The following is a 23,212-nucleotide window of genomic DNA, read 5'->3' on the forward strand; positions in this document are numbered from 1 at the left end:
CAAGTTCTTTGTTCCTACTACTCTAGTGGCGGAAATTTAACTGTTACGCTCAGTTGGCTCTGACTCGGTTTGGCTAGATTTTGCCACGCCCACTCGGTGTCCACTGAGCGAGTATATAAACGCTCAACTTGTAGATTGTACTTTAGTTTATAATCATCTGCTGATGATGCTAACATGGTTAGCGAAACGCACGTCCAGTGTAAAAGTAAAAGTGTTTTGGTGTATTGTGGTGATTTAGTGTTTTTATTTTGCCTGTAAGTCATAGAGGAGTTCAATATACAAGAATAGAATAAAATTTTAATTGCATTGCAATTTTTATATGATAATTTAGACTAATAGAAATAGATTGATTTGTTGCTATATGGGGAACAAAACAAATGAAGTGTTAATATCAAGAAAGATCATGCGAATACCCAAATCGTTGATTGAAAGAATTGGGAAGATACGCAGCTTAATGAGAAAATTCGTGACAAGGCTCATTAACTTCCTTTTACGTCTCAACTGCTGTACGGTGGAGCCTCTACTCGTTCTGCGGCCAACTCATAAACACTCATTTTCTCTAGTTCGACTAGCGACTAGCATATTGAAGACGGTGTGGAACTGAAAGCGACAGTGTTGCCATATTTAAATGTGTAATATCTGTAATACGTTTTAAAATATCTTAATAATAAGGCGAAAACCTATTGAACATAACCACAACGCCAAATGGATTTAGGCTAGTAAGCGAGGATAAAAATAGGGTATTGTGTGGTATTACCTCCGAATTCTTGACACCCGCACCGATTGACGTGAATCTTTTGCTTAGAATTCATCCCTTTATTGATTTTTGCAATTAAAATGGGTGATTTATTTTCCACACACATCGCTACTATGTAACTTTTGTTTCTTACATATAACTCTATTCACTGTTAAAATTTCACGCCAATCGGTGCAGGTGTTTAGAATTCAGACCCTAAAGCCCTCGCTTACTAACCTAATTCAAGAAATCGAAAAAGAAATGCAAGCGAAACATGGTATGCCGAAAAAATTGGCACAACACAATCTGACAAGACAAAATGTGGTTATTAATAAAATTATTGTTATTTCATAAGCTAATTACACAGGCCGACAAAAAAAAATTTTTTCGATGTAACACAAAGCTCAATAGGATATTGTGGTAGAATGAACCTATCTAATCACGAAAGTGGCAAAAAAAAAGTCGTAACACGTAAGGTTTTTTTGTTACATTAATAAAACATCATTCAATATTACAATATTCAATATATTAAGATAGCTATTCAAAACATGATTTAAGAACTTCTTAAGCCTATATATACCGATTATATTTTATAGTTTACACTCCTCAAACATTACTTATACCTAAAAAGTACAAAAACAATCGAAACGAGATCAAAACATAAACAAAACTTTTACTTTTTCCTTTTATGAGGGACCGCGTCTTCTCTCTTCAAAAACCAACAGTAATCACCCATCATGGCTGGATCCCATCGTCCTTGATAACGAATTTCCATTGTCCTTATGTCTTGATGGAATCTCTCACCTTGCTCATCACTGACAGCACCCATATTTTCAGAGAAAAATGACAAATGAGAATGGAGAAAGTGAATTTTTAAAGACATTCGGGCACCAAGCGATTTATAAGCATCTAAAAGCTCATTAACCAATTGTTCGTAGTTCGCATCCTTATTGTTTCCCCAAAATCCCCTCACTACACTAACAAATGAGGTCCATGCTCTGAGTTCCTGCCTGGTAAGCGTGTCTGTGAAATTTGTGTCGTCCAACAATTTCCTGATTTGTGGTCCAATAAAAATACCCTCTTTCAATTTGGCATCACTCAACTGGGGAAAGACTTGCCTTAGGTATTTAAATCCATCACCTTCTTTATTCATAGCTTTCACGAAGTTTTCATGAGGCCAAGTTTGATATGAAGAGGAGGCAGGAGGACGTCTTTGGGGTCTACAAGAGGGATATACTTGACATTTTGGGAACCCGGTTGAAATTCACTTCTTTCTGGCCAAATTTTCTGTACATAATGATGATTTACTGCACGACTGTCCCACAAACAAAGAAAACAGTAATATTTTGTAAATCCTCCCTGAAGTCCCACTAAAATTCCTATAACTTTCAAGTCCCCACATATCTGCCATTTATACCTGTTGTAGTTGATTCTATCTAAAAGCATGCGCATATTTTCATAAGTTTCCTTCATTGTCACTGAATGGGCAACTGGTATAGAGGGTTTTAAATTTCCGTTATGCAATAACACAGCTTTTAGGCTATATTTCGACGAATCTATGAATAAGCGCCACTCACAGGGAGAATGTTCTATAGAAAGTTCCTGCATTAGGCCATCGATATCAGTACATGCACACAACGAATCCTCCATACTGTAGAATGCAGAGAACGGAGCATTTCTTTTTCTAAAAGTGGTGATTTTTGTTTCATTGGCTAACAGATTCCATTCCTTAAGCCGGGATCCAAGAAGTTCTGACTGCTGCTTTGATAACCCCAAGTCACGCACTAAGTCATTCAACTCGCTTTGAACAATCAAATGTGGCTTGTCGGAACCGCCCTCTGGGGTAAAGGTAGGATCAGTACACTGGTCTCCAGAGCTGTTTGATTCAATATCTTCCTTATCTTCCAAAACAATACCTTGCCAGTCTAAGGGCGCGATCGGCACTGGGAGATCTGCACCATGAAGAACAGGTCGTATGGCAGACGGCAAATTGGGATACTCGATCTTGTGCTTTTGTTTTTGGAAAAACCTTCAGTTTTCGTCAGGCAAAAATAGCAATCGTCAAAATGGTTAGTTGGTTCTCGCCATACCATTGGAACCGCAAATGGCATTTTTTCCTCTTCCCTTTCATCCACTGCACAAGCGACACGCTACAAGTAACGCAGCACACATGAGGAGCCCACTGCTTGTCTTGATCTCCAACCAAAACTCCAAAATACTTGAAGTAGGCTTTCTTCACATTTTCAGAAAATGGTCTGGCTTGTGATTGCACCATAAATTCTCCACAAATGTAACAAAATCGATCAGGAGACACTTTACAACTGCGGCGCGTTTGACTTGACATTTTCGTACTATTTATCTACACGCATAGAACAACTCACGTCGAAAATCAACTGAAAACTGAACTCTCTTATGTTTTTCACAATATATTATAGTGCACAAAATGCGTCCCTTTCAATCATCCCATCATAAAATTTACCTGTATGTAAACGAATCTACCTAGACTTAATACCTGACATCTATAAAATTGACTACCTGCAAAAAAGAGGCGTAATTAGGCAACTGAAAAGTGGTACGTGGAGGAGCTTCAGGAGTATTTTTTCTGTTATTAGAAGCATATTTTTATGAAGAAATTCTGCAACTGACTCGTGTTACAAAAATCATGTCGGCCTGTGTTATTAAGCTCTGCTCTCTAGATACAACTAACTACTGCAAGCTGTTCGCTAGGATGTTCTATTAATTTTAATTGTATTATTTTAGACATTGTGAATGATCGTAAAATGCAGACTTTTTTGTGCAGATATCTAACATTATTTTCTCTCTCTTTCTTTAGTCTTTCTAAAAGCGTACAGACCCATGATCTTTAAGCCAATATGCTGAGGAAACCAAACTAATCCAATATTAGAAAATGCGAAGTATATATATTATGTGAGGGGGCGCAGATGTCGACGATGCTTTGGAATTACATTTTGTTGATGGGCTATCGAAATCATATAAACTTTGCTTTGAGGGGGATATAAATCTTGTCGAAAATCTATTTTTACTGCAATTCTTTCGTAAAGTATGGGGAGTAACGCACTTTTAAAAGTATCTTTTGGTAATATACAGGGTGTGTCTCATACGAGGCGTAGTTTGGCGCTTATGTATGGAGCATATATGGCACATGTTTTCTGAAACACCCTGTATATGTTAAATGGTTAGTGGCAGGGTGTTTTAAAGAGAATATTCCAAATACTAAATAATGTGTAAACTTAACATGGGAGTTTTTATTATTTTTTTTGTGTTCTTTTTAATTTTCTTTGTTTTTTTTTCTGTTTAATGTTGATACCCAATACTAAAGTTAAAATAAAACTTAAAAAGTTACTAAAAGTTAAAAATCACGGAAATAGAGCTAAACTTAAAAAAGGTGATACTTTAAATTAGACGAAACATTTTTCCTTGCATTTTTCCATTTCATTATTTTTTCATTTCAGTATACAGGGTGAGTTTCCTACGATGTTCTCTATGGGTATCCCGGAAACTACTGGATATAGAGAGTCGGTTAAATGGCGAAAGAATTGCAGTTTTGTGGGGTCATAAATATGCGCCTTCCAGATTTTTGAAAAAATTCATGGCTTACTAGATATTTCGAAAAAAACAAATTTCGGCTATTTTAAAAATTGTCCCTAATTCCATTATAAGCAATTTTAGACAAAAGGTTTTCAGATAAAATTTGTAGATAATCACATCCTTAATGAGATTGTGACCTCCGTTTTTTTCTAAACCTTGTCATTTTTGATATATAACACAAACATATGTTTTTTTAAATGGAAACCATAGTTGGCCATGACTTTATAAGAAGCGCCATTTTTTAAGCTTTTCAGCGATATAAGCTATAATATGTTTTCTTCGAAAAATTATCGAGTTATAGCCAATTCTTATCATTTTTAAATAATTTCACTTAGTTAGCCATGGAAACAAGTTTAATCGTCTTTGCTCTCATAAATGTGAAGCTGCCAAATCCAAACTTTGTAAATTAAAATTAACAAAAATTGTAAATATGAATTTTCCAAATGATGAAATACACGCTTTTCATTCAGATTATTGGTTCAACTTTTCTTGACCATACATTTTCGAGAATACGTGAATGTATGTTATGTTTTTTAGAGAACGATTTTCAAGACTTGTTAGAAAAGTCAAATTTAGTTATAGCCAATTCTTATCTTTCTTGACTAATTTCACTTAGATTGCATGGTATTCTTATTCTGTTATGATTTCTAAACGTTTTTTTAGAATTTACATTACACAAACTAAAACTTAAAAAAATATCACTGAAGTCACTGCATACACTTTAAGTTATTTTAGAAAATGTTCAAAAATCCGCCATTGTTTTGAGTTACATCTTTTTAAAACTGAATTGTTACCTATTCTCACAGAAGGACCGGTGAACTTAATTAAACTTCTCTCGTACCGCCACTTCGAGTGCCTCTCTTAATTCACAAATTCTTTTGTAAACCTTATTGTTAACCATACCGCATAAAAAATCTAAAATGGATAGGTCAGGTGATCGAGGAGGCCCATGCAATTAGTCCACCTCTTCCTATCCCTGAGTTTGTATTATTATGATATAAATAATTTTTAACATTTCTTTCATTATGGGGGGAGGGTCATAATGAAAGTCATGTTGGAAACACTATTGATGCGCGAGTATCTACACACTTTTCTTCATTTGAAAAATTCATATTTACAATTTTTGTTTATTTCGACAGCTTCACATTTCTGAGAGCAACGGCGATTGAACTTGTTTCCATGGCTAACAAAGTAAAATTGTTTAAAATGATAAGAATTGGCTATAACTCAGTAAGTTTTCGAAGAAAACATATTATCGCTTATATCGCTAAAAAGCTTAAAAAATGGCGCTTTTTATGAAGTCATGGCCAACTATGGTTTCCATTTAAAAAACATATGTTTGTGTCATATGTCGAAAATGACAGGCTTTAGAAAAAAACGGAGGACACGATCTCATTAAGGATGTGATTATCTACAACTTTTATCTGAAAACTTTTTGTCTAAAATAGCTTATAATGGAACTAGGGACAATTTTTAAAATAGCCGAAATTTGTTTTTTTTCGAAATATCTAGTAAGCCATGAAATTTTTAAAAAATCTGAAAGACGCATATTTATGACCCCATAAAACTGCAGTTCTTTCCCCATCTAACCGACTCTTTATCTCAAGTAGTTTTTGAGATACCCATAGAGAACATCGTAGGAAACTCACCCTGTATAATCATATGTAAATATAAACCCCTCCCCCACATAATATGTGTATTTAGAATTATTTTTAATAAATACGTATTATTATTATTATACCGTGTAATCAAAAACAATTTAGTTTTAGTGAGGCATCTAGAGATTGGCATCTAGAGATTGACTCTAGATGCCACTTACAAAAAAGTGTGACATAAAACTTTAAAAATTAATAGTAATTATAGAAAGAGTAAAAAATGATAGAACGTTTACAAACTCACAAACTTATTTTTTCTCGAAATTTTAAACTACTTACACTATTTAAAATCATTTTTACGCGCATATTTGAAGTGAATGTGTATGGTGAAAATTTATTTGTGTAATCTTGTTGATAGAAACCTCCCGCTTCTTTTACGTATTTTTGATGGACACAAATCGAAATAAAAGTTTCAAACGGTAAAATCGCAAAAGCACTTCACAAGCAAAAACGCGAAAAACGTAAAAATCCCTTAAGGCCAATTGGCAGTAAGCGTTATTAAAAAATAAAGAAAGTAAAGAGTACGGACCAAGTAAATTTCGTCTAAATTCGCCAAAATTATCATCGATTGTCATTCCCCAGCCGCCGTTTTTTTTTTTCGGGTAAACGAATATTACCGTTCTCTTTAGGAATATCGGTGACGTAATTCGGGTGAAATAACTTCTCTCTTTCTGGACCGGATAAAGAAAAAAAAACTGATAAAAAACTGATGACCGTTGGCGATGGAAAATACGAGAGATTTTGAAAACTCACCTAAGACGATTGCCAGCGTTTTTGTGGCCTTGCGCTCTTTTTTGGCAGATGATTTTTCCCGTTTTTTCCTGCTGGCCTTGTTTACTTTATAAATCGTGAATCTTGCTGCCGATGTCGCTTTTTTCTCCTTCTTCGATCCGACCGATCGGATGCTGGCCGTTCTCGAATTGATAGCCGTCACTGTCCTGAAACAAAGAGTAGTTGGTATAATATATGAAATAACATTAAAGATGCTGCTACTGCTATTACTCGCTGACGAGTACTTGACACGTAAAAATGCAACAGACGAGAGGTGTCACACATTTAATTTTTCCAAAAATAATGCAACGACGTTATCAATCTTAGCTAATTAGTAGGTACCCTCCAAGGATACTATAGAGTTAAGGATAGTTCGATTCCTATCTTCCTGCACTGTCAGTTTTTTTACATCTACTGACCGAGTTGAAGTTGGCACCAGGGGGGTGACAGTAAACCGGAAAATTGGAAACAGTTCTGGCGCGGTCTTACCCAGGCAGAAAGCATGGCCTTCTAGACTGTCCTAGACAAAAATCTGAATATTTCTATATGATTTCTGTCAATTTCAGTTACGGAACATTTTTATGCACGTCGGCGTCCTCTTCTTTTGTCTGTGTGTCAGCCATGTGTCAACTCCCGAGGCCTCTGGCAAGGTCGAGCGCCATTTTAATTTTTGCCGTTTAGATTTGATTGGAAGTTTGTTTATGATATTTCGGCTGAAATTTATAAGTACAAAGATGTTTTTTGATATAAAGTTCCTTGTTAACACTTTAATAAAGTTTATATAGTATTAATTACATGAAGAAAATAATGAAATCGACGTTTCTGCGTGTAGTAGGTATGGGCCATATTATATGTAAAAATAGGTAATATATTAACTGTTTTTATATTTGTTTAGCTTTAGATCCAAGGATCTTGGGATATTCTTTACCAAGGATTTTTCCGTATCTCTACTTTAAAGACTGATCGGTGATTTTGAGCAATTGAAAGCAAGTTACACAAGGTAAATTATGATTATTGAACTATTATTAGCTTACATTAATAATCTACAAGATGAACAGAAATGCGTAATTACATATCACATAGGTACCTATTATGTATTTTCATAGCAATAATGCTATGTATGTAGATTATTTTAAAATACAAATGAGGTATTAGATGTATATGTATCATATTTTTTATTCATTTTATTTTCATTCAAGTCCTGTTTGATTTAATTCACAACAGTCTTATGTACCTATATTTATGTTTTTTTATATTTTTTTGATTCCAGGTTTTGCGTGGGTTCCTGTTGTCTCTTTCTTGCTTCCAGTTAGTTTTACGCCCGTGAAGCTGTGAAAACATTTATTTATCTTCAAGTTTCTGTAAGTCAGTGCATTGTTACTTTACTATTTCACTTTAACACAGCATCTCTGATGTTATTTAAATATTTTGATATTGATACAGTAGTTTATGGGTTTATAGCTCTTTAATTGTGTTGATTTGCATATTTACATTGTTCTAAATTCCAAATAAATATTTTTGAGTAATTTTGTTGTATTATTTACTACTAGAAAAAGTAAAAAGTATATTAACCCTCATTTAAACCTCCTGAACAGCCCGCCATCAAAAACCGGAAACGGAAATAAATTTCATAAAATTGAAATTGTCATGTCAATGAAGTGTCTATGTCATGTCAAATCATGTCAAATGTCCCAGCCGCCATATCTGAAAATTAGTTACCCAGGCAGCCACGCTGTTTCCATAATTTAACATTGACTTGACACTTCTTCTTGTATTTATTATTTTATGGTTGGCACTAAAGATTTTAGACAGTGACAGTTATTTTTGCATTTGACGGTCGAGCGCACAGTGCGTTGGAAGATAAATTTAGCGGGACAAAAGCGTTTGGTTAGAAATAAGGCAAAAAATGTGTACTGATAAGAATAAATAGTAGACATTCCAATTGATACAAAAATGCATGAATATTCTTTGTATTTCGATACATTTTTATGAACCAAATTTGGTCGTTTTCTGCTGAGCAAGGCAGAGATCATACGAAAACAAAATATTTACAAGTGCTTATACATTTTATTAGAAAGCCAAATTATGTTGAAGATTGCCAAAGGTATGTACTTTTCTACTGTACGTATATTATTTGTTAAAATCCTTCGTACCTTTGTTCTGCAGATATCAAACTTTCACTTTTTTTTCAAATATCGATATATTGAATGATGTAGATCTTTTGAGTTACTAATAGTTACCAACACAGGTAGTCACAGTCACAGGGAGTTCAAGCTTAACAGGTGAATGCCCAAAAATATTCATTTCAATCGGATAGTATAAAAACAAAACAACTCCATCAAAAGGCACTGAGTTTAAAAAATTGTCTTAGAAACTTAGTATATATGAATTTACAATTACCGAGTGTTAAAATTAAAATTAAAATATCTATCTTATTTATTATTTTCAAAATAAAATATATTTTTTTAAAATAAATTATAGAGGGTGTCACAAGATTACAAATTAATTAAGAAAAAACTGCTAAAGAGTTTTTTGATATCATAATTTTATGTATTTGGCAATAGTTTACAATACGGTTTTTGTGTATCATTTACGAATAATATCATAATTTTATTATCTTGTATTTATTTATTAATAAATTAAGTTGTTAATAAATAAATAAATTTAACCATATAGTTGCTATATATTAGACCATTTGCTACGTTCTTAGATTTTAGGTCCCAAACATTGCTCTTAAGATTTTGTCCCGCTAGAATAACCATCCGCCGCACTGTGGAGCGCTGGTCAGCGCGTGACGTAGCATTCCACGGCGACTAGGACAGCGGCGATTTGACGCGATCGAACAGTCCTTTAGAATATATATAGTCCTTGGGTACCCTCGGCATTTTATTACTTTATTCGATAGAAAATGACTCTCTGGTGAGAATGACATATCATATGTTAACTTTTGACATTTTTGAATATGGTTTATTTGAAATTGCGACATGCGATTCATAACGACAATTTGACTAGGAATACCAAGTGTGTGGTACCAAATTATTCGTAAAAATGATTTTTCTAAATTCAGTAATGAGGAACCTCCGTTCGGTTTAAAAAAAACATTGAGATATGATTAAAAATACGATTTGAGCAACCGGCCAGAACAAGACGAAAATAATAGACGATCAAATCTATTTTAAGGCTCCTTAATTAAAAATTAGTATTTGTAACACACCCATATCTAATATCGTAAAAATATATAAATACAATTTTGTTTTAAGCAAAAATGTCTAAAGTTAGCATATGATATGTCAATCTGCAATCTTTCCACATGCTGGATAGTTTTACCTGCATATACCACAGATTTGGCAATAACTGTACTAAACTATTAATACGAGAGCTAGCAACGTCGGAAAAACAAGTATTTTAAGACGTCTGGCTCTTTGATATATCTTTTACTCTGCTCCCTAGAACAGCATGCGGCCCGTCTGGCCGCCGGTAAACGTTGCGTTCTCTACTGCGCATTGAAAGAAGATCCAATATTTTTATTAGTCCTTTAAATTCTAGTATTGAATATTAATCGAACGTGTCTCCATAGCGCAGTGCGTAGAGTTTTCGACCACGAACCGATGATTCAGAGTTCGAATCCGGGACAGGTCAAAGACTTTTTTATTTTATTTTCGTTTATATTCTGATAGTAAAGTATTAAATATTTGTTTTTTTTAATTACCAGAATTATTTAATAATTTACTATAAGAATATAAACGAAAATAAAATAAAAAAGTCTCTGACCTGACCCGGATTCGAACTCTGAATCATCGGTTCGTGGTCGGAAACTCTACGCACTGCGCTATGGAGACATGTTCGATTTATATTCAATGGTAGAATTTATAGACGAGACACTAGTTAAAAGTATATTACTCTATGGATGTGAAACATGGCGACTCACTGAAAGGAATAAAAGGAAATTAGAGACAACAGAAATGGACGCGATTAGAAGAGCAATGAGAATTTCATGGAGGGATAAGATCAGAAATGAAGACATTAGACAACAGATGGGAATAGAGGGAACAATAGTAAATGATATAGAACAAAAACAATTAATATGGTACTGCCACGTTCAGAGAATGCACAATGAAAGAATTCCAAAACAAGTTATTCATTGGATACCACCTGGTAAACGAAAGAGAGGACGTCCCAAGAAAACATGCATGGAAGGAATAAGAAGGTCGATGAGCGAGAAAAATCTGACCGAAGATCGATGGGAAAATCGCACAGGGTGGAAGTTAGGCATCGGACAACGTTCTTTTTCCTTTTTTATTTCGGGAACTGAGGACTTATTAAAAATTACTTTATTTTCTTTTAATTTCCTAACGAAAATTAACTGCTTCTCTTCTTGATTCTCCTCAGAGTCGGAATATTCACTACTGTCAGACATATTGCAAATTATATTTTTGTCAACACCTAAAAAATAGACCTAGTAAACACGTTTGTACAGACAACTGAACGAATGGAGATACCGCAACGTAAACAAAATAAAATACCTCTTGTCAAGTCGACACAGCAATTGCTTACACTACACCGGAATGCCTAGCAAATGCTTAATTAAAAATATTAAGGAATTATTCTTAGGAATTTTAAGCAATTTCTTGTTTTTAAAGCTTTTGCTAATCAGCAATTGCTTTTGGCAATTGCTATATTTTTATTCATTACGCCCATTATTTCGTTTTCTTCCTTTGACAGATTGACAGGGGCGGATACAGAAATTTATTTTAGGGGGGGGGCCAAATAAAAAGTAATGCAAAATATGCCTTTTAGGGCGCCATTTTTAACCCAAAAGCCTAATGTTGTTTGATGTTTTTTTTTAATATTCTCTACAACGGTATGAAAGTTTGGAAGAGTATGAACAGGACTAACCATTTTAGAACAAGCAGATATTTTTATGATGAATGCATTTTTCTCAAAATGTCAACCTTAAAAAAGTTTTTTTCCAACAACCTTTGAATAAGAAGACTAAGGAAGGAGCATATCAAAAATCTTAGGTACACCGCGATGGGCCTCAAATATGGCCGACTTAAATTCCGGTTTATCAGTGTCGTTCTAATTTTATTTAAAAAATGTAAAACTATGATGTAGGGTAGACGTGGGGTAGACTCAATAATTTGTTGTTTTATTTTACGTTGTGAATAAATGTTGGTAGTTATTAAAATTGTTATAAAAATAATAATAAATAAAAGTTATAATAAGTATTTATTAACACAAACATCCGATACGCTACTGAAGCAGGTAAGTCAAATTAACGTATCTAAATTCTTTGACATCTAATCTTTGACAAGTAATAAATAAAAGCTAAAATGCAAGAAAAATATATAACTTAGTTAATTTAAGTGAATTTCATAAATGATCGGTTTACTACACGTATGTATATTATATAGTCACTTACTAGCGAAAAGTTGTTATTTCACTCAATTTTTGCCGAGATCTACCGCACGCTACACAACCAACTATTTTAGAGTCTTTTTCGATAAATCGCGATAGTGTCACTGTTAATTTAAGTTCTGCCACAATTTCCATCTAGATTTACTACCTTTATACAACTATCAGTAGTAGAATAAATAATAAATAACATAAAATAAGCTCCGTAAAGACTGACAAATCCACAAAATTTCAAATCAAATTCAAATGTGTCAAATGAATCGTCAAACAGAACTGTCAAGGATCCCCACCCTAGAGAGCTTTTATGGTGGCTTTTCCGCCCACCATGCATGAATACATGGATAGCATTATGCTCCTTCCTTAGTCTTCTTATTCAAAGCCAACAACCAAGACCTTGCCTGAATTACATCCTAAACCGGTTTAAGTAAGCAGAATTTTGAAAAAACCCTGTATATTGAAGGTATTTTAATGCGATGAAAGTGCAGAATAACATAAATATCGATTTAACTCACTCGGCCGTTGATAAATCGACTACGTTTAATTTCTTTCGCATTGAGAATTTTTTAATAATATTCCTGAAAATATTGACGAATTTTCAAAGTCAAATATAGAATCAATTATTCAGTGCACATTGCTAATGTAAACTTAGAGCGGCGATCAATTTTATTTCTAGCTGACTCGCTGAAGAATTATTACACTTTTAGACTCGAGGGAGTTGCAGAGCAATTTTAAAAATGCCATTTTTATATTTTTATGGATTTAAAAAGAGAAGTCGACATGAGGCTTTAGAGCATGACTTCGTACTTACGCTTATATACAGTAGATAGAAATTTTATAGTGTGATAAAGGTATATTAATAAATAATCAAATATAGCAGGTGTAATACGAGGCATGTTTTTTAAGTAAGTACCGTTTTGGAATTAAAAAAAACGTGCAAAGATATCGCAATAATTTTATTTTTACATGAAAGTCTGTACCTTAATCTACTTTTCTACATAATTTCCGTGAATATTGAGGCACTTGTCATAACGTGGCACCAGTTTTTCAATACCCTCCTGATAAAATTCTGCCGCCTGACTGGTTAACCACTGTATCACAACTGTTTTAACTTCGTTATCGTCTTGAAGACGCTGACCACCCAGGTGTTTCTTCAAGTGCAGGAATAAATGGTAGTCACTGGGCGCCAGATCAGGGCTGTATGGAGGATGATCTAGAGTTTCCCATTTAAAAGATTTGATGAGATCTTTGGTCCGATTAGACACATGTGGACGGGCATTGTCATGCAGCAATACAATACCCTTACTCAACTTGCCACGTCTTTTGTTTTGGATTGCACGGCGCAGATTGTTCAATGTCTCACAATAAGATGCTGCATTGATTGTCTCATTACGAGGCAGAAACTCCACTAGCAATACTCCTTTTCTGTCCCAAAAAACTGTGCACATGATTTTCCGGGCAGAAATTGTTTGCTTAAACTTCACTGTTTTGGGTGATGATGAATGTCGCCTTTCCATGGACTGTTGTTTCGATTCTGGTGTGACGTAGGCCACCCATGTTTCGTCACCAGTAACAATTTTGTCTAAAAAATCTTCACCTTCATTGTGGTACTGCTCAAGGAAAGTCAATGCACTGCCTAAACGTTGGGTTTTGTGCAAATCCGTCAACATTTTCGGAACCCAACGTGAACACAATTTCCGGTAATTCAAGTTCTCGGTCACAATGCGATACAAAACACTACGAGAACATTGAGGAAAGTAGTCGCACAATGATGAAATTGTAAAGCGTCTGTTTTCTTTCACCTTTTCGTCCACTTTCTGCACCAAATCTTCATTAACGACCGAAGGACGCCCACTCCGTTCTTCATCATGCACATTTGTGCGGCCATCTTTAAATGTTCTCACCCATTTCCTTACCATTCCATCACTCATAATGTTTTGTCCGTAAACTTCACAGATCTCACGATGAATATCGATCGGTTTTACGCCTTTAGCACTAAGAAATCGTATGACAGCCCGTACTTCACAATCGGCGGGGCTCACGATTGTCGGAGGCATCTTAAACACTCAATAAACAACGTATACAATGAAGAATCAGACTGTACTGGCGTCTGTGCATAGACAAGATATGTAGGTAACCAGCGCGCCTGCGCGGAACGCCGACCGTAGCGCTGCGGCGGCGGAATCGCAAAACGATACTTACTTAAAAAACATGCCTCGTATAATATTATTTTAATGTTAAGTCGATGTTGAGTCGATAGACTATGGTAACTTGTCTTTTAATTTGTACATAATATGTTGTAGAATATACACACATATATACATTCAATTTCTTCGGCAGTTTGATTTCGGAAAAGGCCAATATTGACTCTGAAATTCAGCACAGGATTAGCAGCACCTCAAGAGCTTTCTGGAAATTAAAAGACAGTGTTTTCTAGAGTCATGACTTGAGTACAAAAACGAAACTCGCAGTGTACCGAGCAATTATAATCGCCTCCATGTTATATGGGAGCGAAACCTGGGAAATCCTACCGCCGGGAATCCGAACGCATTAAAAAAGTTGCAACAGAGACACCTTAGACACCTCTTAAGAATCCAGTGGTTCCCTCATGTCTCAAACGTATCGGTCCTTGAAAAAGTTAAATGCGAAAGAATTGGAGTCATTGTTACAAAATCCCGCTTAAGACGGGCTGGTGACGTATGCAGAATGCAAGAAAACCGCATACCAAAATCTCTGCTTTACGGTGGTACGCATACGGAAAAGGTACAAGGAAAGTTTATTTCTCTGACACAAGAATTAATTCGGAAAAGTAATGTACAGGGTGGGTCAAATTCGACGCTTTTAAATGGAAACACCCTTTTCTATAGGAGATAGACGAAAACTAATATCGGTGTGTGGAGCTCAATTTTCATCAAAAACATGATGGTGCAAACCGCACATCGATATCTGTTACCGTTTCGGAGTTGTGTTTTTCAAAATGGTGTTTTTCAAAAATGTGCATTTTTAACAAATCGCTGTAACTTTTTTGCTATGAAAAATTTTGTATTTCTATGAAAACATGAATTTAATGGTTTAAGTATAATTTTTTTTAAATTAATAATTTAAGAGTTATTAACAGAAAAATTGATTTTTTATTTGGGACACCCTCTATATTTTTAATTAACTGAAAAGAATCTAAAATTACCTTTCCAAAAATATAGCACACTTGATATTTTGTTATAATCCCCTTCGAAATACAGAATTTTTAAAAGTTCGCCACTTTTAACTAGTAGGCTTTGGACCCCTTATTGATGATATGCCCTTAATGGAACTCGAAAACATTATATTTCCAGCAAGACGACGCACCGCCTCTGAACGCCGAAGTTACCAGCAAATTTTTGCAGCCAATTTCAAGAATAATTGAATAGCTAAACAAGATCCCAGCCATTGGCCGTCGAGGCCGCCTAACTTAGTGCCCATGGATATAATCCTATGGATATATTTGCGGAAGAATAAAGGTTTCTTATTTTTCCATATAATCTAGACAATAATTAAAAATACTTAGCAGTTATGAGGGGGTATCTTTCACCTCTACCGAGTTAATGAATTCCGCGAGAAATGTTCAAAAACTGACCCGTCTGTCCATAACAGAAGACGGTCGATATGTCGAACACCTGTAGCAAAATCTCATGTCTTGGTTTGCTATTTATTTTTATTGTTATTAGATATAGTTTAAATGTGTTGATGTTGTTTAAATATATTTTAAATTGTTATAAAATTCTGCATCTCTCATAGCAAATATTATTTTCGTTTTAATTGATGCTCACAGCTAGAATGTTTTTGCATTACAGCCGGTGCCGTTCAAAGCCTACTTATTTAAAGAGGGCGAATTTTTATATACTCTATATCTCGAAGGGGAATTGAGCAAAATATCAAGTGTGTTATATTTTTGGAAAGCTAATTTTAAATTCTTTTCAAGAAATTAAAAATATACAGGGTGTCCCATATAAAAATTCAAATTTTCTGTTGATAATTCTTAAATTATTAATTTTAAAAAAATTATACTTAAACCATTAAATTCTACGTAAAAAGGTGCTTTGGAAATGTTTTCATAAAAAAACAAAATTTTCCATAGCAAAAAAGTTACAGCGATTTGTTAAAAATGCATATTTTTGAAAAACACTCCGTAACTCCGAAACGGTAAGAGATATCGATATGCGGTTTTCACCATCATGTTTTTGACAAAAATTAAGCTCCAGACACCGATATTAGTTTTTGTCTATCTCCTATAGTAAAGGGTGTTTCCATTTAAAAGCGTCGAATTTGACCCACCCTGTACACGATGTTAACAAACTTTTTATTATAGCATACATATTTAAATATCTTTAAATATTTTTAGTAAAGTTTATTTCTCTGGTTTCAAAGCCAGAATAGTTGTAGCTATACGATTAGATTTTTACAAATTGTAAGTTTTGGGTTCGTTGAAAGACTAGAGCTAAAATTTAGAAATATTTTTACAGCATATTTTTATAATATAAGATACAGAGTGTCCCAAATAAGTAAAAAATATTATAGTTGTATTTTTTTAAATAGACCCTGTATATTATTCTATTTTTAGATTCTACAATTGAAATAAAGGTAAATTTGATTGAGGTTTATCGCACTTAAACCTTACCGTTTTTGAAATATTTTCAATTTTATGAAATTGCAGTAAAAATTTTAAAGCTTCGTTAAATGAAAAAATAGCCATGAGAGAGAGAGAGAGAGAGAGAGAGAGAGAGAAATGTAACAAATTTTCAAATAGTACAGATACATGATGATATTAGTATTTATTTCATTAAAAAATAAAAAAAAAATAAATATTTTTTGTTAAAGACGACTAGTTAACATGATCACAGTATTCAAACTAGATTAATTGACTGTTTACGTTGATTAGTAATAATTGCTGCAAATACAAAAAAACTCAATTTTGTATGTGTATTAGACAGTGTGGTAAAAAGTAACACTTTTATTGATTTCTGATTCAAATCCAGATTTATTTAGAATAATTTTTTAACTAAAACAATTAAGTATCTAATTAACTAATTTTTGGGCGGAAATATAGGTGGTGTATTTAATTGATAATACTCTTTTAGAAAGATTTAAATAGTTTTATTTTTGTAAACAAATGGGCTTGCAATATTATTATTTTTAACACCTGTACATTTTGTACATATGTTGCTTTAAAAAAATTTAATACGTCAATATTCAAAGAGTATAGTCACAAACCAATAACTAATAAACTCATAATAATTGTTTAATTTACTGTTTCATGGTAAATAAAATAACTTAAACGTTTTAATTTTTTTTCTCTAATATTAAAATAAATGATCCAGTCTCTGGGTTGTTTAATTTAAGCGGTAAAAAGTCCAATTTTCAAAAAGTCAACTCAGAAAGTGTTTTTACCTTTAATATTATTTTCTTTATATTCAACTGACGAGTAATTTAATACACATTTCCTACAATTCCAAAAGAATGGCGTACACCGGGACAAAATAATAATTCTTTTAGACGCTTATAGGATTATTTTCTCCCCTTTATAAATTATAATTTATATTGAGTTTACGCTTCCCAGGAATATTTTATTAAATAACATGAAAGCAATATTTAAGTATATAGCATGGCAACAGTTACTTTGTCTTCTAATTAAACGCGTTTGTTGAATACTTATATATTTTTGTATTTTATAAACTTTGTCGCGCCATTCATTAGGGGTGTCTAATGGCTTTTATTTCTTAGTGAATTAATATAAGCTTATATCCTCTAGGTCATGCTAACTATAAGTAGAATCGTAACTCCCTCTACATTTTTTGGTAACAACCATGAAGTACAATAAAGATTTTGAGTAATAATATAAAATGAATATGGACACTCATCTAACCACTCTAATAATTTATTTACATCAATAATGCCACAATTGTCTAGGGTTACCAACCGTCCTCTATTCCAGAGGACAGTCCTCTTTTTGATCTCACTGTCCTCTTTTCTCTCACGTATTGAAAAAGTCCTCTTTTTTACATACCAAACTCAAAATCTAAAGAATATTCGTCTATGGCAACAATGCTTTAAAAAATTGGTTAATCTGTGTCTTTCGCTACTCCCACTCGTTTGGACGGAAAAGAAAATAAAGAAATATTTATGTGCAAGAAATATTTACTGTTCGCCTTACTGTTTCGAAAAAAAAAAGTTTTGTTAAAAATGGTTTGTTTTATTTTAACAAGTCTTGAGTATAAACAGTGGCGGCTCGTGGGTAAAAAATTAGGTGAAGAGTTAATTTTTTTTAAAAATTTTTTTTGGCGCATTCACTATTTTGTCAACATTTTTAAAAATATTATTTGAAAAATTTTTGCTGCATTCAAACTTGAAGAAGACCAAGATAATGAGCAACAATATCCATAACATTACCGTTGACAACGTTAATTCTTCTGTAGCTACGGGGTATCCGTGAGAGGGGAAACGATATTCTCTCAATGTTTTTTTTTTAATTAGACGACGCGTCCCTCAATAAAAATTCGACAAATTTGCAAGTGGCCAATAAAATACTCGTCAAGTCGACGTATAAAATATATTGCTGTTTATTTAAATGTTTTTTGTCCGCATTCCTTTCGTAGACACAAATCCAGCAGACGTATTTAGGTCATAAAATCAAGCTGGGCAAGGAAAACCAAAATACGGAGATCAAACGCAGGATCCATTTGGCATGGGTAGCATTTGGAAATATGAGCAATATTTTCAAGGATAAAAAGGTGCCCATGAACCTAAAGAAAAAGGCTTACGACAGCTGCATTCTACCTGTGCTTACGTATGGCTTAGAGACTATGGCAATTACCCGAAAAACAGCAGAACAACTACGAGTAGCACAAAGAGCCATGGAAAGAATCATGTTGGGAGTCACCATTAGGGAAAAAATACGGAATACCCACATACGTCAAAAAACAAAATTAATAGATGTCGTTAAAAGAGTGGCAAGTCTGAAGTGGCAATGGATAGGACATGTGGCAAGACAGGATCTAGACCGATGGCCCCAAAAAGTAATCCTATGGAGACCTAGGGGAACAACAAGAAGTGTGGGCCGACCGAAAAAGAGATGGGTTGATGACGTTAGGGCAGTGGCGGGAAGACAATGGAGAAGATTGGCTAGAGATCGCGAAGCATGGAAAAACCTAGAAGAGGCCTATATCCAACACTGGATGGAACCAGGCTGAGAAAGAAGAAGAGCTGACATATTAAATGTTATGCAGAACCTGTGTTTATGCAAAGATCTTGTTATATTTACGAAATCAGTGAACCCTTCTTTATTCCAAATGCCATGTTTATTAGAAAATATAGTAAACGCGACCAACAAAATAATTTTGGTAAAACAATACTACTATAGCCAATTAAAATCAGAAAACCGGGAAGACTTAAATCGAGACTTAAATTTAATATTTAAAGATTTACCACTTTTTTAAATAACAACAACAACTTTACCGTCTTTACACGGTTAATTACTCGCCGAAGTAGCCGAATATTAGCATAAATGCATAAATTATGCGCCGCCGTCACGCATTTCCTAAACAAAAGGAAGACAAAGAGAACTGCCCAAAACACTTGTGTCTAGCCCCAGCAGGCAACTATTAAACCCGACCAATCACGTTAGTGTTTTTGACCAAACACAACTGAATTAACACGCTCCCAATAAACACACTAACCTAAATCTTTACACTTTACTTTATTTAACAATATATTTCATGAAGTAAATTTAAAAACATTAACATTTTTAAAATTTAATTTAGAACAACATCTTTGAATTTAAATTATAAAAATAGTTCTAGACTAGATGATTTTATAATATTTCCTGGTATGACATCCCTGCAAACATTCATAGTCGTAGCACTATTACGTAGCACGTTGGAAAAGAACATTCCATAAGGCAAGACGTGGAATTTAATACGACACATACTTCCGAGGCTGTATTAATTGTTTTCCAGCACGTCATTCCACATTTTATTACCGCTGTAATGGAGAAATTGCAACACTGCATTACGCGATTATTTCCTAAGATATAATTATTTTAGTCGCGTGTTTCGTATCGGTGTCTGCGGGTTCTGTTTCTGTTTTTAGTATATCGTTTTGAAATTGAAATATAAACGTTGGGCAGTGAGTCACTGAAATACCTGGAGCGATATTTTAGCAAATTGAATCAAATCCATAAAGTTGAGCATAGAATTTTTTTAGGTTTATTTTCTCTATGCCCAAATAACAAATTTTGTCAAATATGTATACAAATTTTGTAGATTGTATTGCATGTCCAGATAAGGCTGTTTTGGACGAATTATACCTAGCTACAATCGGATTCTCCTTATAATATTGGTATTATTAAATGCTATTTTGAGGTCTATACAATATGTCCCCGAATTGTATTTACAAGAGAAAAAAAAAACGTTTTTTATTAATGACATTTTGAGAAAAATGCATTCTTCATAAAATTTTTGCTTGTTCTAAAATGTTTAATCCCGTTTATTTCCAAATTTTCATTCCGTTTTAGAGAAAATTGGAGAAAATTACAAAAAACTCGAAAATCTGGTTGAATTTTTCATGTCCTAGAAATTAAAAGGCATTTCTATGGTAATACAATTTTGATTGCATTTTATCATGATTTATCCATTATACTAACCTATATCTATCATTTTTAGAGATAATAAATAAAACGTGTAAAACTGACAAAAATATGGTCATGAATAAGCGTAGGTAACATTATGAAATAACATACAGGGGGCTGGCATTACATTTTTTTAATTTGCCAGAAACTTATGACGGACTCTGTATACTTAAAGTTACTACTTGCTAATAGACAATTAAAAACCTTATAACTTTTGCATTTACGTTTTTGGGGTACGTTAAATATTTTATCTAATAAATATTAGATAGCCGTTCCAATGCATATCAGCGACCCTGTATATAACAACTATATTATACAGGGTGCTACAAATTCGAGGTACGAGCATTGATATCTCGGTAACCGTAATAGATACAAGCATGGTTAAATTTGGGCAAAGTTGCGCTTTGGGATGTTCACCAAAAAAGTTTTAAAAATTTTAAAGATTGCTGAGTTTTTTGGAAAAAACGGATTTTTTTGTAAATGAATTTTATTTTTTTCTGTCGTTATTTTTTAGAAAATTAAAAAACTAATTGCACATTCTCATAGCCACTTTATTAGTGCTATCTTATAGTATTTTTAGATTTTCAAATTAGCTGATAATTTATGAGATACATAGGCCAACTTAATTTTTTTAAATACGGACCTGCATTTTTTATTTCAGGTTTTGGAAGAACTCGGTCTCCTGAGTACAAAGATATGTCACATTTAATATTTCTTTTTCCCGTAAGATGGACTGGAAATGGTAGAGCAGTATAATGGGCATCGAGGTTCCTGGACCTGTCGCCGAGGGGGCGGGGGCATTACTTGCCGTCATTTGTAAAAATGAAATCAACACATCTCAGCATTTACAATAAAGAGTACAAAATGCATTTGGAAGTATAAGAAGATCAGTTCAAAAAGCTGTAAATAAAATTGAACGAAAAATAAACTTGAGCAATAGGAAGGGTGGTAACCCTTTCGAACATTAGAAACTAGTTTGTAGAAGTTAATATATTCATAATAACTTGTAACGTTTTCTTGATACAATGCAAACGGCAGCTTTTCGTCTTTGCGAGCAGTCGTAGGTTCGTTGTTTATTTTTTTATTAGGTGTTATAATTAATCAATAAAACAAAAATTATTGGGCGCCAGAACATTCACTCAGAAATAATAGATCAGTTTACCCCAACTTAAATATATTTATAATTAAAAAAAAAAATATTAGACAAGGACTATAATTGGTGGATGAAGTTAGGTTTTTTAAAATGAATTAATACTTAAGAATAATAAGTAATCAAAATAGTTAAAAAAATTATATTTTAACAATGAAATTCAAAAATATCTAATAATTACATAATTAATTACGCAATTCGTCAAGAGTAAATAGATTTGAAGTGACTTAATAAAAAAATTATGAAATCTGGCCTGATTATCCGGTGCAATTCTAGGCTTTGGTTCGTCCTTCTGGATGGTGTGTGGACGTTAGGTGTGGGAGCTCATCCCCAATCTACCACAGTCTCTAACCAAACCAAACCAAACCAGCCATGTGGAAATCAAACATGGATCATAGGTACTGGCTCTTGTACCTCAAACCACCAATTACAACATACATAATCTGGACATGTAACTGGAAAATTCATTTTAACAATTTTAGAACTTACCTCACGATGAGGGTTTACTCAAAAATTAAATTCATACTGACAGGACAACCAAAATCACGTTATAAAGTTGAACCAAAAGAGTAAAAATGTGATGAAGATCAAACTTACCACAAAAATACCCATGAAAACTAAAAATTGATTCCTTCCCCAAATGCCAGGAACCATTAGGACTACATTCTAAAGTTTAATAGAATAAAAAGGTTGAAATTTTTTCGGATGACTTCAGATAAGTATGTCGATGTTTAAGCCACGAAATCTGAATCCAAAATGGTGACTTCCGATAGTCAAAAAGATGCTCTAGTTCTGCGCCGACAATGACGAGTACGATCAACAGAGTATCCGAAATTAGTCAGAACTAATTCGGTAGGGTGTATTTTGGATTGCCAATAGTATCGTTTTATTAAAACGTTACAATTATTATTATGCAAATTATTGGATCGTACACACTGTGATTCGAAATTCACAATTAAAAATTTAAAAATAACATCTTTAAATTGCTGATCTGGATATTATTTATTTGACTCTTTTAATTGGCTCAATTTTCCTTATTCAATGTTATTTAGCGCCTGACCAATATTGTTGCGATGAATATAATCAGATTAAATAATTGAAAAAAAAACAGAGTCGGACTTAATTATTTTAAATAATAATTAAATAGTTTTGTTGCTGTTAAGGTACCCAAAACAAAAAAAAAGTATAAAGTGTGGCACATTATTATACTCAGGAGACCG

At 33.4% G+C, this 23,212-nt stretch overlaps 1 protein-coding gene across 1 annotated transcript in view; it reads right to left on the minus strand.

Moving 5' to 3' along the window:
• The window catches only part of LOC115889710 (dopamine D2-like receptor), a 117,662-nt gene that overhangs the window by 22,572 nt on the left and 71,878 nt on the right, over positions 1 to 23,212 (minus strand). Inside the window, exons 7-8 of the mRNA XM_030909771.1 lie at positions 18,133 to 18,140; positions 6,754 to 6,933 (exon numbers count right to left, since the gene is read on the minus strand). Coding sequence (XP_030765631.1) covers positions 6,754 to 6,933; positions 18,133 to 18,140 — 188 coding nt within the window. The remainder of the gene's footprint in view (positions 1 to 6,753; positions 6,934 to 18,132; positions 18,141 to 23,212) is intronic.

This window comes from Sitophilus oryzae, unplaced genomic scaffold (genome assembly GCF_002938485.1).
Source record: "Sitophilus oryzae breed Bouriz unplaced genomic scaffold, Soryzae_2.0 scaffold_829_pilon_pilon, whole genome shotgun sequence".
Classification (NCBI taxonomy): Eukaryota; Metazoa; Arthropoda; class Insecta; order Coleoptera; family Curculionidae; genus Sitophilus; species Sitophilus oryzae.